The sequence below is a fragment of the Heteronotia binoei genome, chromosome 7 (assembly GCF_032191835.1).
Source record: "Heteronotia binoei isolate CCM8104 ecotype False Entrance Well chromosome 7, APGP_CSIRO_Hbin_v1, whole genome shotgun sequence".
NCBI classification, from domain to species: domain Eukaryota; kingdom Metazoa; phylum Chordata; class Lepidosauria; order Squamata; family Gekkonidae; genus Heteronotia; species Heteronotia binoei.
The window spans coordinates 120,306,454-120,320,586 of record NC_083229.1 but is presented as its reverse complement, the minus strand read 5'-3'; the positions used below and the strand labels follow the sequence as shown (position 1 = coordinate 120,320,586).

The 14,133-nt window shown below is 46.7% G+C and overlaps 1 protein-coding gene across 2 annotated transcripts in view; it reads left to right on the top strand.

Annotated features, from left to right (window-relative positions):
* Positions 1-3,316: 3,316 nt before the first annotated feature.
* Positions 3,317-14,133, top strand: part of LOC132575485 (glutamate decarboxylase 1-like) — a 50,040-nt gene continuing 39,223 nt past the window's right edge. For both annotated transcript variants that reach the window (XM_060244286.1, XM_060244287.1), the window contains exons 1-3: positions 3,317-3,448; positions 5,204-5,446; positions 10,240-10,330. In XM_060244286.1, coding sequence (XP_060100269.1) covers positions 3,343-3,448; positions 5,204-5,446; positions 10,240-10,330 — 440 coding nt within the window. In that variant the 5' untranslated portion in view covers positions 3,317-3,342. The remainder of the gene's footprint in view (positions 3,449-5,203; positions 5,447-10,239; positions 10,331-14,133) is intronic.

Sequence of the window (14,133 nt, the reverse complement as noted above, 5' to 3'; positions counted from 1 at the left end):
TGTATGGGCCTTGGATAATGTAGGGCAGGTCTCAATGATGCTTTTACAAACACAGCTCAGCTTTTGTTTCCCATAGAAAGAAAATTCTATAGCAGACACTACAAAATTGCCTGGCAGCTTTGCATTTCTCATCTCCCATAGAATTGTCTGTCTCTCTGAAAGAAAGACTGGTTAACGGAATTGGCCGTGACGATTTAAACACACAGAGAATGAGAGATGCAATAAGGCCTCAGAACAGGTGAGGGCCAGGGTGACGACTCCCATCTTTTGCCAGGGTAATGCCCTAAAGCAGTGAAGTTCGATTGGGAGAAAAGGAACTCATCTTCATCTCCAGCGTGGATACATGCCTTTTTTGTAGGGATTGTACTGCAGTTGAAACATTCACATAAAAAAAAAAGGTAAAGGTAGTCCCCTGTGCAAGCACCAGTTGTTTCCGACTCTGGGGTGAGGTTGCTTCCACAACTTTTTCACGGCAGACTTTTTACGGGGTGGTTTGCCATTGCCTTCCCCAGTCATCTACACTTCCCCCCAGCAAGCTGGGTACTCATTCGACCGACCTCAGATGGATGGAAAGCTGAGTCAACCTGAGCCGGCTACCTGAGCCCAGCTTCTGCTGGGATCGAACTCAGGTTGTGAGCAGAGGGCTCCGACGCAGTACAGCAGCTTTACCACTCTGCGCCGCGGGGCTCTTAACATTCACATACCTGTGTGATAATGGTATTTCCCCCCCTTTTTGCAGTTGTTTATACTCAGTTACTTTGAACTGGCATTTAACACAATGATCAAATAGCCTGGAGGGACCTTAGTGGGGTAGAATACCATAGAGTCCAAACTCTATGTTATTGTCCAAATAAGTTCAATAACGTGCCCTTCACAGCATCCATTTTCTCCAGGGGAACTGACCCTTATAGTCTAGAGATGACCTATAATTATGAGGGATCCCCAGGTCCCACCTGGAGGCTGGCTTCCCTAGAACTGGCCAGAAGCTTCCATGGATTGAATCACAAATGAGATATTTGCAGGGCTCTTTTTGTAGCAGGGGCTCCTTTGCATATTAGGCTACACCCCCCTGATGTAGCCAATCTCCCAAGAGCTTACAGTAGGCCCTGTACTGAGAGTCCTGTAAACTCTTGGAATATTAGCTACATCAGGCAGTTGCGGCCTAATATGCAAAGGAGCTCCTGCTACAAAATGAGCCCTGATATTTGTGAAAGCAACATGTTTTTGAGTACCCAAGTCCCAATATTAAAATGGCCACCCTCTAACATTAAGTCTGCATTTTCTCAGGCACAGAAGATTCATCTCCTTTTAGGACAGCCAGCTTTCAGGTGGTGGCGGGAGATCTCCTGGGATTACAACTGAGCTCCCAGGGGGCAGAAATCAGTTCCCCTGGAGAAAATGGCTGCTTTGGAAGGTGGAGTCTGTGGCATTATACCCCAGTGAAATCCCTCCCCTCTCCCAAACCCATTCTCTTTAGGCTCCACCCCTAAAACTTTCCACCCTGGAGCTGGCAATCCGACTTTTTCTCCTGATCTTTTTTCAAGGAGCACCAAGTGAAACCCAGTTATTTCCCCCCCTCCCGGTTTGGTTTAAATGACCCCCTGCTTTCTGCTCCCCATGGCTTTTTGTGCAGAGTAGAAAGCAGGGGTTTAAATGGCTTCGAGCCATTTAAACCAAACAGCTGAGCGGCATGAAGCTTCCACTATTCAGCCTGCTCTGTTGTTTACTTTAAATGTTCTGGTTGAAGATGCATCCTTCTCAGCCCACTTCACCCCACCCTAGGTGGCCTGTGCATCCCCTAACCATTACCTCAGAGGACATATTGGCCATCAGGGATGGGGTGAGAAGAATGTGTCATGCAACCCCAAAACAGTGTTTAGTTGCCCATAAGCAGCCACCTTTCTTCAATAATCAAGCATGCTGAGACTGTGTTGGGATCTGAGGATCTCTGGAATTACCGTTTGTCTCCAGACTACAGAGATCAGTTCCATTGGAGAAAATGGATGCTTTGGAGAGGGGACTCTATGACATTGTACCCCACTGAGGTCCTCTCTAGGCTCCACCCTCGGATCTCCATGAGTTTCTGTAAAGTCCTGGGGTCGGCGCAGTAAGAGACCAGAGTCGGAGAGTGATTCAGCAAGCTTTACTTCAGGAACACACACACTTGTTCAAACTTCCCGCTCCTTTATACAATTCTTGCCCCCTTCCAATTGGTCCTTAACTATCTACACGGATTGGCTATTTACAGGGCCCTAAGGGCCTATCAGGGTACAGTATGAGCCTGGATGTTGATTGGCTACTTATGTTTCACCTTCCCCTGATTGGGCACGCTTAGGACTTCTCTGGAACCCTGGTGTGGAGTTCAAGCTCTGGCTTGTTTGGCTTCCCACCAAAGTAACAGTTCTCCCATTTGAGCCTAGGACACAACAGTTTCCCAAATTGAAACTATCAATCCCACACTTCATCCGTGCTGGTGGCTGAGTGGAACACGGCAGCCCTAACTGAAACGCAGATGAACAAAGCGGGAGTCCAGCAGCACCTTTAAGACCAACAGACTTTTATTCAGAATGTCAGCTTTCGTGTGTATGCGCCCTTCTTCAGACGAGGAAGGAAGAAGTGTGTGCATGCGCACGAAAGCTTCCAATCTGAATAAAGCTTCGCTGGTTTTAAAGGTGCCTTCTGGATTGCTGCTTTGTTCTGCTGCTTCAGATCAACCCGGCTGCCCACCTGGATCTACCTGAAACACAGACGGACGGTTCGTGCAACTTGCGAACAGGCTGCCGACTGAATCGGCAGGCGATCGAACATCCTGGGTTTAATATACTATTTAAATTTATTTATTTATTTAGATAAATTTCTATTCCGCCCTTTCCCAAATGGGCTCAGGGCGGATAACAACGTTCTAGAGTTAGTATAAAACAATAGTTAAAACCAATAGAAGTGAACAGTACAGTTGGGCACATCATAATATGCTCTGAGAAATTCCAGAGGTTTCTGTTGTGGGTGAATATTCCAGCTGCAGTATCTTCACCCTGTGAGGGATAAGACTCTGCTATGACCTCGCTATTTTAACAGGATTGCATATTATCAGGGGTGGAATTCTAGCAGGAGTTCCTTTGCATATTAGGCCACACCCCCTGATGTAGCCAATCCTCCAAGAGCTTCCAAGGCTCTTTTTTGTAAGCTCTTGGAGGATTGGCTACATCAGGGGTGTGTGGCCTAATATGCAAAGGAGCTCCTGCTAGAATTCCACCCCTGCTTATTATTAGAATGCATTCCCCCCCCCCCATCATTCTGACTGCTCTTTCCCCAGATGAACAGGACCATCCTGAATCTTGCCAGATGAGACAAAAGCACCTCTCTTGCCTCCAGGGAGAACGCGAAGAGAGAGAGAAAGGTTCTATCATCGAGAGCTTTGGGACAAATTTCTCGAACATCTACGAGTCGGGTACATTTAATATTTGATTGATATTTTAGTATGTGTGGAGAGGAGATGTACAGATTCCAGATTCGTTTATACAACTTCTGGGTGTTTTAATTCAAAATGAGGAATGGTGACCTGCAGGACTTTTTTTGTAGCAGGAACTCTGTTGCATATTAAGCCACACCCCTCTTATGTAGCCAATCCTCCAAGAGCTTACAGGGCTCTCAGTGCAGCGCCTACTGTAAGCTCCAGGAGGATTGGCTACATCAGGGGGTGTGGCCTAATATGCAAAGGAGTTCCTGCTACAAAAAAAAGCCCTGGTCAGTCTGCTAGTCAGGATTGTCAACTCTGAATTGGGAAACTTTTGCAGATTTGGTGGGTGGAACCTGGGGAATGTGGGGTTGGGGGAGAGGGGGGACTTCAGTGGGGTACAATGCCATAAAGTCCACCTTCCGAAGCAGCCATTTTCTCCAGGGAACTAATCCCTGTCACCTGGATACCAGTTGTAATTCCAGGTGATCTACCACTTGGAAACTGGCAATCCTACTGGTTGTTGCTGGTTCTGGTAATAGCTGAAGCAGGTCACAGCCTTCAGAAGAGAGAAGAGACACTTCACTTTCAGTAGAGACATTTGGCACATTTCCTCTGTATGTTGTTCCCTATGTATGTGTCAGCAGGTATCTCCTGGGCTTCATCATGTTCAACAGGGGTAGAATTATGCCCCTGTATAAATCGATGGTGCGGTCTCATTTGGAGTACTGTGTGCAGTTCTGGTCGCCGCACCTCAAAAAGGATAGTATAGCATTGGAGAAAGTCCAGAGAAGGGCAACTAGAATGATTAAAGGGCTGGAGCACTTTCCCTATGAAGAAAGGTTGAAACGCTTGGGGCTCTTTAGCTTGGAGCAACGTCGACTGCGGGGTGACATGATAGAGGTTTACAAGATAATGCATGGGATGGAGAAAGTAGAGAAAGAAGTACTTTTCTCCCTTTCTCACAATACAAGAACTCGTGGGCATTCGATGAAATTGCTGAGCAGTCAGGTTAAAACGGATAAAAGGAAGTACTTCTTCACCCAAAGGGTGATTAACATGTGGAATTCACTGCCACAGGAGGTGGTGGCGGCCACAAGCATAGCCACCTTCAAGAGGGGTTTAGATAAAAATATGGAGCAGAGGTCCGTCAGTGGCTACTAGCCACAGTGTGTGTGTATATATAAATTTTTTTGCCACTGCGTGACACAGTGTTGGACTGGATGGGCCATTGGCCTGATCCAACATGGCTTCTCTTATGTTAATTCTAGGAGGATCTCCTTTGCCTGTTAAGCTACACCTCCCTGGTGTGACCAATCTGCCTGGAGCTTACAATCCTGTAAGCTCTTGGAGGATTGGCTGCATCAGGAGTGTGTGGCCTAATATGCAAAGGAGCTCCTGATAGAATTCCACCCCTGATGTTCAAAGAGAACATTTCTCAGTGGTGGTGCTAGATTTGTGGAATTCCTTGCTCACGGACTTTCCTGACCCGCTCACTTACGGATTTTAGGAGCCTAATAGCATTTTTTTCAGAGTCTTAGATAAAGAAAGGTCTTTCCTATCAATGTTCACAGCTTTTAACTGAAGGCACCATAAATTGAAGCTGAACTCTTCTGAGTGAAAAACGTGCATGTTGCCATGGACCTACAAGTCCCTTCTGCAGGTGTCCACTGCCAGGGGTATTCCAAGACCCTAGATTTCATAAAATAGTATCATGTGTTCTTTGGGTTTTCTTCCTCCTACCCCCAGAATTGCTTCCTGCTAGGAATGGTGAGAAATTCACGGAACATTTCCTTCATGAAGTGGTGGATATTCTCCTGAGCTACATCAAAAAGACCTACGATGGGAAGAGTAAAGTGCTGGACTTCCACCATCCTCATCAACTTTTGGAAGGCCTGGAAGGTTTCAGTGTGGAACTCTCAGATCAGCCGCAGCCTTTGGAGCAAATACTCGTGGACTGCAGGGACACCTTGAAATATGGAGTGAAGACAGGTATGGAACGGGCAGAGCATTTTGGCCATAGCATTGCTATGGGGAATGTAATTTTGGTCAGTGTGATGATAACCTCACATAATAATGCCATGGTTCCCAAGCTTTCTGCTTTCAGAATAGCCGTATGACAGTTCACAGAGCCCCTCCACTATGTTTGCATGGAGGAGAAGCAGGTAACTATGTTACTTCTCCACCATGGAACATAACAAAATGGAATTTTGTGGCACCTTAAGAATCCCGTACAACTGGGGTGGCCAACGGTAACTCTCCAGATGTTTTTTGCCTACAACTCCCATTAGCCTCAGCCAGTATGGCTGTTGGCTGGGGCTGATGGGAGTTGTAGGCAAAAAAACACATCTGGATTGCTACCGTTGGCTACCCCTGCCATACAATACATTACTTTCAGGTGTATAAGGTAGTCTTTCTTTGTGGATTGTGTTCCTCTAGCATTAGTGGGTTGCCAGATCTAGGCTGGGAAGCTCCTGGAGATTTGGAGATGGAGCTTGGGGAGGCCAGGAACCTCAGTGGGACACAGTGCCATAGAGCCCACTCTCCAAAGCAGGGGTGGCCAAACTGTGGCTCTTTCACATCTGTCATGTGCCAGGGCTCTTTTTCTAGCAGGAGCTCCTCTGCATATTAGTCCACATACCCCTGATGTAGCCAGTCCTCCTGGAGCTCACAGTAGGCCCTCCACTAAGAGCCCTCTAAGCACTTGGAGGATTGGCTACATCAGGGGGGCGTGGACTAATATGCAGAGGAGCTCCTGCTAGAAAAAGAGCCCTTCGTGTGGCTCTTGAGGCCCCTACTGCCTTGTCAGCTGGCTAGGAGAAGACATTTCTCTCTTTAAATCACTTCCCCAAGCCAAGCTGGCCAGCAGATTGAAGAATGCATTTAAAGTTTAAGTTGCTTTCTTTCCACCTCTCCTTCCCTCCTCTCTGCCCATCTATTCTCCTTCCTTCCTTCCTTCCTTCCTTCCTTCCTTCCTTCCTTCCTTCCTTCCTTCCTTCCTTCCTTCCTTCCTTCCTTCCTTCCTTCCTTCCTTCCTTCCTTCCTTCCTTCCTGCCTGCCTGCCTGCCTGCCTGCCTGCCTGCCTGCCTGCCTGCCTTGCAGTTCTCAAACAGCCAGTGTTCATGTCTTGTGCCTTTCAGACATCTGATGTTTATTCTATGTGGCTCTTTTGTTAAGCAAGTTTGGCCACCTCTGCTCCAAAGCATCCATTTTTTCCAGAGCAGTGGCCCCCAACCATATTTGGCCCCAGGGACCAGCCCCAGGGCTGGCCTGACCACCGTGGCCCCAGGGCCGGCAGGGTGGGAGCACCAAATTTGGCCTCCCTCCGGCCCCCTCACGTCACCGCCTCCTCCCCCCCCCCGGGCACCTCCTCCTCCTGCCTCTGTTTACACAAGTTTAAGGCCAGGGAAGGGGCGGTGAAACACCTTCCCGGCTTTTTAAAGGCTGACCCCCCACCAATCAGCTGATCGGCAGGGGAAATCGCAGCAGCAGCATGAGCGACCCGCTGAAAAAGCAGTGCCGTCTTTGCCTTCTCCCCACTTTCTTCCTGGGCTTTGGAAAGAAGTGGGGAGGAGGCAAGGGTGCCGCTGCTTTTTCAGCAGGTCGCTCATGCTGCTGCTGCAGCGGTTTCCCTTGCCGATCAGCTGATTGGTGGGAGGGGGGGGTCGACCACCTCTTCACCTGGCCTTAAACTTGTGCAAACGGAGGCAGGAGGAGGGGACGGCGGGGCAGTGGGGCTGTGCAGCCTGGTTGCTAACAGGCCGCGGACCAGTACCGATCCGCGGCCCGGGGGTTGGGGACCCCTGCTGCAGAGGAACTGATCTCTGTAGTCTAGAGATGAGCTGTAATTCCATGGGATCACCAGGCCTCACCTGGAAGCTGGCATCCCCAAGTGCTAGGCACTTTCTGCTCACACTGGATTCTGCTTCTTGCATAAGCCAAAAGTGCTTAAAACTCTCCACTGTGCAAGCAGAAGCAGTGTTTAGGATCTGAACCTCCAGAGAGGTTAGAAATGCCCAGAAACAAATATATGTGGTTCTTTCAAGTGTCATGTTGTTGTGTGTATGTGTGGGGATGCTTGCTTTGTTTTTGCAACAGACAGATACAGCTACACCTTTGGGGCACGTGCCTGCCTTGTCAGAGAGCACACATATTTTGTGACATTGCTCTGAGCCATATTCACCTGAGTAGATGCATCAGTGGTCTCATTCAGTGTAAGGCGGGGCTTTTCTAACGCCAGGAACTCCTTTGCTTATTAGACCACACCCCTCTTATGTAGCGTCCCTCCTGAAGCTGCGTGCTCAGTGGAAGAGGACGACCATCCCAGATAGAAGGAGTACCCAATTCTCCAAGAACTTACAGGGCTCTTAGTACAGGGCCTACTGTAAGCTCTTGGAGGTTTGGCTACATCAGGGGTGTATGGCCTAATATGCAAAGGAACTCCTGCTACAAAAAAGCCCTGTTCATATGTACATATGAAGCTGCCTTCTACTGAATCAGACCCTCAGGGGTCCATCAAAGTCAGTCTTGTCTACTCAGACTGGCTGCGGCTCTCCTAGGTCTCAAGCTGAGGTTTTTCACACCTATTTGCCTGGACCCTTTTTTGGAGATGCCGGGGATTGAACCTGGGACCTTCAGCTTACCAAGCAGATGCTCTACCACTGAGCCACTGTCCCTCCCCTGCTCTCCAGGGTCTCAAGCTGAGGGTTTTCAAACCAATTTGCCTGGGCCCTTTTTTGGAGATGCCGGGGATTGAACCTGGGACCTTCTGCTTCCCAAGCAGATGCTCGACCACTGAGCCACCGTCCCTACCCATGTATGTGTAATTTAAGTGTAGGAACTTCAGTTCTGATTGTGTGGCCAATGTGGTGGGCAGAGAGAGAGAGAAATACTTGGGTTTTCTCTGCCCCCCCCCCCCCAAAAAAAACAAAAACCCTGGAACCAGCACTGGTGACGACAAACGGGTATTGGTTCACCCAGGAGTGGAATTCTAGCAGGAGCTCCTTTGCATGCTAGGCCACACCCCCTGATGCAGCCAATCCTCCAAGAGCTTACGAGGCTCTTTTTTGTATGTTCTTGGAGGATTGGCTACATCAGGGGTGTGTGGCCTAATATGCAAAGGAGCTCCTGCTAGAATGGTTCACCCACTACCTCCTTTGCCAACTGGCAGCAGGGCAGGAGGACGCATCAGGTGAGCTGACACCAATCATTGGCACTGTGGGGAGTCCCAAGTCAAGCTGCCTCTGTGGTTCCCCTGGGGCTTCACTCGCCTTGCCCCCAGTGGCCCACAAGGAAATTTCCCTGTAAGGTAAATGGCCAGTTCATCCCTGTTAAAAAGCCTTGCAAATCAGACTTTAGCCAATAACGAGTTAAGCTAGCAGTCTCCCTATCTGGGAGAACGGGGTTTGATTCTCTGCTCCTCCACTTGCAGCTGCTGGAATGGTCTTGGGTCAGCCATAGCTCTCGTAGGAGTTGTCCTTGAAAGGGCAGCTGCTGTAAGAGCCCTCTCAGCCCCACCTACCTAACAGGGTGTCTGTTGTGGGGAGAGAAGATATAGGAGATTGTAAGCCCTTCTGAGACTCTGAGATTCAGAGTATTGGGCGGCAGGGCTCTTATTCTAGCAGGAGCTCCTTTGCACATTAGGCCATGTTCCCCTGATGTAGCCAATCCTCCAAGAGCTTAGAGGGCTTTTAGTACAGGGCTTACTGTGAGCTCCAGAAGGATTGAGCTCAGGGGGCGTGGCCTAATATGCAGAGGAGCCCTGTCAGGAGGGATATAAATCCAACATCATCATCTCAGAGAGGCCTCTGCAATAAAACGCAGAGGCGTTTGCAATAAAAAAGGCCAACGCCATGCTGGGAATTATTAGGAAGGGAATTGAAAACAAATCAGCCAGTATCATAATGCCTCTGTATAAATCGATGGTGCGGTCTCATTTGGAGTACTGTGTGCAGTTCTGGTCGCCGCACCTCAAAAAGGATATTATAGCATTGGAGAAAGTTCAGAAAAGGGCAACTAAAATGATTAAAGGGCTGGAACACCTTCCCTATGAAGAAAGGTTGAAACGCTTAGGGCTCTTTAGCTTGGAGAAACGTCAACTGAGGGGTGACATGATAGAAGTTTACAAGATAATGCATGGGATGGAGAAAGTAGAGAAAGAAGCCCTTTTCTCCCTTTCTCACAATACAAGAACTCGTGGGCATTCGATGAAATTGCTGAGCAGACAGGTTAAAACGGATAAAAGGAAGTACTTCTTCACCCAAAGGGTGATTAACATGTGGAATTCACTGCCACAGGAGGTGGTGGCATCCACAAGCATAGCCACCTTCAAGAAGGGGTTAGATAAAAATATGGAGCAGAGGTCCATCAGTGGCTATTAGCCACAGTGTGTGTGTGTGTGTGTGTGTGTGTATATATATATATATATATATATATATATATTTGGCCGCTGTGTGACACAGAATGTTGGATTGGATGGGCCATTGGCCTGATCTAACATGGCTTCTCTTATGTTCTTATGTTCTTATCCTCTTCTTCTTCTTCTTCTTTCTCCCTTGGCTTTCATTCTTGATTGTGCTGCTTCCAAGGGTGCTGAATGGCAGATGTGCAAACAATGTCCACACATCCATCCCTGGATTAAATCAGTAATTCTCTCCGCCCCTTTCCTTGGTGAATGATACTTTTTAGTTGTCCAAACTGTTGAACATCAATGCATTTCTTTAACAACAACAAAAATCTTCCCAAATTTATCTGTAACGGAGGGTTTTTAAAAATTCTTTTAAAAGGACATCCTCGATATTTCAACCAACTCTCGAGCGGCCTCGACATTATAGGACTTGCGGGGGAATGGCTGACAGCTACGGCAAATACCAACATGTATGTATTTTAAATCAATTTTTAAAATAAAAGGTTGTTTCCATTAACAGCAAACCAAATTGCATTTTAATTTTTTTATGAGCAGAAAGGGGAATGCTGGTGAGACTCAAAAAATGGAGTATATATTTTTTTATTTTCATGGAAGAAAAGCCCTAGAGATATTTTAAAAAGTAGGTTAATTCTTAACTGTTAAAATTAAAACTCATTTAATTGCTTTACTTCCATTGGCAGGGAAAATAGATTTAGCCAGTTGCTGGAAAGATTCTAAAGTTCCTACTTTAAATTGTTGGTTTAACAAAGTTTGGGATATTTTGATCCAAGATAAATTAGCTACCAGTATTGTACTGCAAGACAATCCCAAAGCAGGTGACTGGTTTATTGAAAAATGGTTTGTCTTTTTAGAATATATAAATAATAAGGATTCTAATTTTGGTAAAATTCCACTTAAATATGTGAATATTATGATTTATCGTAGTTTTAAACAATTTTATTGATAACATATGGTAACAATATCTAGTTATATCATTACTATCTCTAACCCATATGATATTTTCCAATCCCCTCTCCCTCCGTTACTAGACTCCCGCCGAGGTTATATACTTAAATTCAGTTATAAAGGTACCCTTAACCAATCAAAATTCAATATCTTTCTTTTCCCATATTCTTGTTAAAAAATTGTCCAATGTCTTTTTACATTCCACTCTTTCTCTATATATCCTCTAAATTTCTTCTACTCCTTTTTAAACGCATCCAGATCATAGTCTCTTAAAGTTCTTGTTAATTTGTCCATCTCGCTCCACGATAAAACTTTCACAATCCAATCCCATTTCTCCGGTATTTTATCTGGAATATTATGATTTATTAATTGTATGTCTTAACATTGTGAGCTATTTTGTCCTGTGGCATGGTGGTGCATGAAGATAACTGGTTTTTGTTCTCTTGATGTAATTATGCAGTATAGGCTTTATTTAATGTTTGTTGTTGGTTGTTCTGGTTTTGGCAGACAAAAGTTTTAATAAAATTTAAATTAAAAAAAAATAAAACTCATCTATCGTCTCCATTTTAATTTTTTTTTTAAAAAAAAGCACTGTAAACTTTTGGAGATTAATAGCACAATCTTAAACAGAGTTGCAGCCTTCTAAGACCATTGACTTCATTTGTTGGCAACATTGGCAGAAAACAAATGGAAATGTTCATGTATTACACTGAAAAAGTTCATCCAGTTTAAGACCATTAAAAAGCAGCCCCGCGGCACAGAGTGGTAAAGCTGCAGCATTGCAGTCTGAACTCTCTGCTCACAACCTGAGTTCGATCTCGGCGGAAGCTGGGTTCAGGTAGCCAACTCAAGGTTGTCTCAGCCTTCCAACCTTCCAAGGTCGGTCAAAGGAGTCCCCAGCTTGCTGGGGGGAAAGAGTAGATGACTGGGGAAGGCAATGGCAAACCACCCCGTAAAAAGTCTGCCGTGAAAACGTCATGATGCAACGTCACCCCAGAGTCGGAAACGACTGGTGCTTGCACAGGGGACTACCTTTACCTTTAAGACCATTGACCTGCATTAAAATGCAGTTCTTTAGCCTCCGGCTCACACATTTTTGTCTTAAAATGGCCCCAGAGCAAACTAATTTATGCAGTACCTCACAATCGTAAGGCCGGTAGCCCACGAAGTAGCATTTTTGCTCACAAGACTCCACAGCTTAGAGGGAGTATTGCCTGTGAGTGTAGTAATACGGAGGTGTGCAGTGCTACTCCTTAATATTGTAATTGTAAGTGATCAAATTGTTTGTAGCCCAAACACATCTCTTTCTGCTTCTTGCTGCTGTTTGCATAAACAGCCAAAAAACCCTCATTGAACAGAACAACAGGGCTTTTTTGGGGGGTAGCAGGTACTGATTTCTCGCTAGAGCTCGTTCCGAGTGGAGAGCCCTTTTGATCCTGGCGCTTCTCTCCATTTTCGCACAAGTTGCCCCAGAGCTGCAAGCTGGTATACCATCCTCCCGTGGCAAGCCGAAACCGCTTGGAAGATTATCTTGCTCGCTGCGGAAGAATGCCGGGCCGACTCACAGCTCCGGGGCAACTTGGGCGAAAGCAGAGAGAAGCCCCGGGAGCAACAGAGCTCTCCACCCGGAACAAACCTCATGCGAAATCGGCCAGGAACTCCTTTGCATATTAGGCCACACGCTGCTGATGTAGCCAATCCTCCAAGAGCTTACAGGGCTCTCATTGCAGGGCCTGCTGTAAGTTCTTGGAGGATTGGCTACATCAGCAGCATGTGACCTAATATGCAAAGGGTTCCTGCTACAAAAAAAAGCCCTGCGGAACAAGGAGTTAACAGAGCAAGGATTGCATAAACATCCACTAAGGCTGAATGGGAAAGAGTGTGTAGAATGCCAGTCAACCAGGGTCAATGGGGAGTCTGTTGATAACTTCAAATATGAGCAACAATTATGTCTGCGCTGAGTTTTTATGGAAAATTCCAACAACTGGAATCATTTTCTGCTGTCTTGAATGTCCGGTAATGGGTTTGGAACAAAGACAGCTCTTATTGACTAAATTTGGACTACATCAAAGACCAGATGTTCCATGCTCAAAAGCTTTTAGAACGAAAGACGCTGATTTTTCACAGTGGAATTTTTCCTTTGCAGAATCTTTGATTTTAAAGGTCACGTATCCAAATACGATTAAATATTCCTCAATGATGCACTGCATAAGAGGAGCTCAACTTCAAAGCCTGCAAACATTGTCCCTGGGGGGAAAAAACCCTCTAGTGATTTCAACCTATCTCACTTCATATTAGCGTTGCCAGGTCTGTGTTGGAAAATACCTGGATACCTGGCGCAGCTTCCATCACAGCAGTCCCCTCCAGCTGCCAGACAGATGCAAGAAAACAACTTAAAAAACTTTGCATCAAGAGGATGTAGCATTCCAGCCTCTCCCAATAGGTGAACAAGGTTCTTCCGCACACATACCCATAAGTGGATGTGTAGTGTTTGACTCCAAGGGCAAGTTAGAGAAAATCATGACAGATGACTGAAAACCGAAGAACATTATCAGCATCCTCTCTTGGAATGTAGCTGGCTGGTCTAGATGCTTATCTTGTTCCCCAGATATCCCTTTTTTCCCTGCCATAACTATGAGGTTATATTGCTCCAGGAAACCTGGACCTTAGCAGCCTTAGAACTTGATGGCTACTGCACCTATGCTGTCAAGGCAGTGCCAGGGAGAGGACCAGGCAGACTCAACGGTGGCTTGGGTGTTGGAAAATACCTGGAGATCCAGCACAGCTCCTGGTCCCCTCCAACTGCCCAGATAGATGTGTTTTCCGCACTCGTGCAGACAGAATGCTGTTTTACTGGGAGGGGAATTTAACCTCCGCTGTTTTTTTTTTTTTTAAAAAGATTTTTCTGCAAACCAAGGACTTTCCCAAATTTTCAGGAAAAACTCTTTTAGCATCCATATGGCTCCAATCCATAGGACCCAGGCGGACAAAAGAGGTGGCGCGGCCTCACTCTGAGGCTGTCTTCCCTGCAAGGGAAGGCAGCCTCAGAGTGAGGCGGTGGTGTTGTGCTCCCCTTGAGATTTGGGCAGGCGGAAGGGGCATTATGACACTTCTGCCTTGCTCCGAGGCTGCCTTCCCCGCAATGGAAGGCAGCCTCGGAGCAAAGCTGTGTGGCCTCATGGCAGAAAGGGTGGTGAGGCATCGGGCAGCACATGCAGGCTGGGCGTGGGAATGGGGCACCTGGCAGCACCCCGTAGGCCAGGTGGCACCCTAGGTGGCTGCCTACTTGGCCTTCTCCCACATGCTG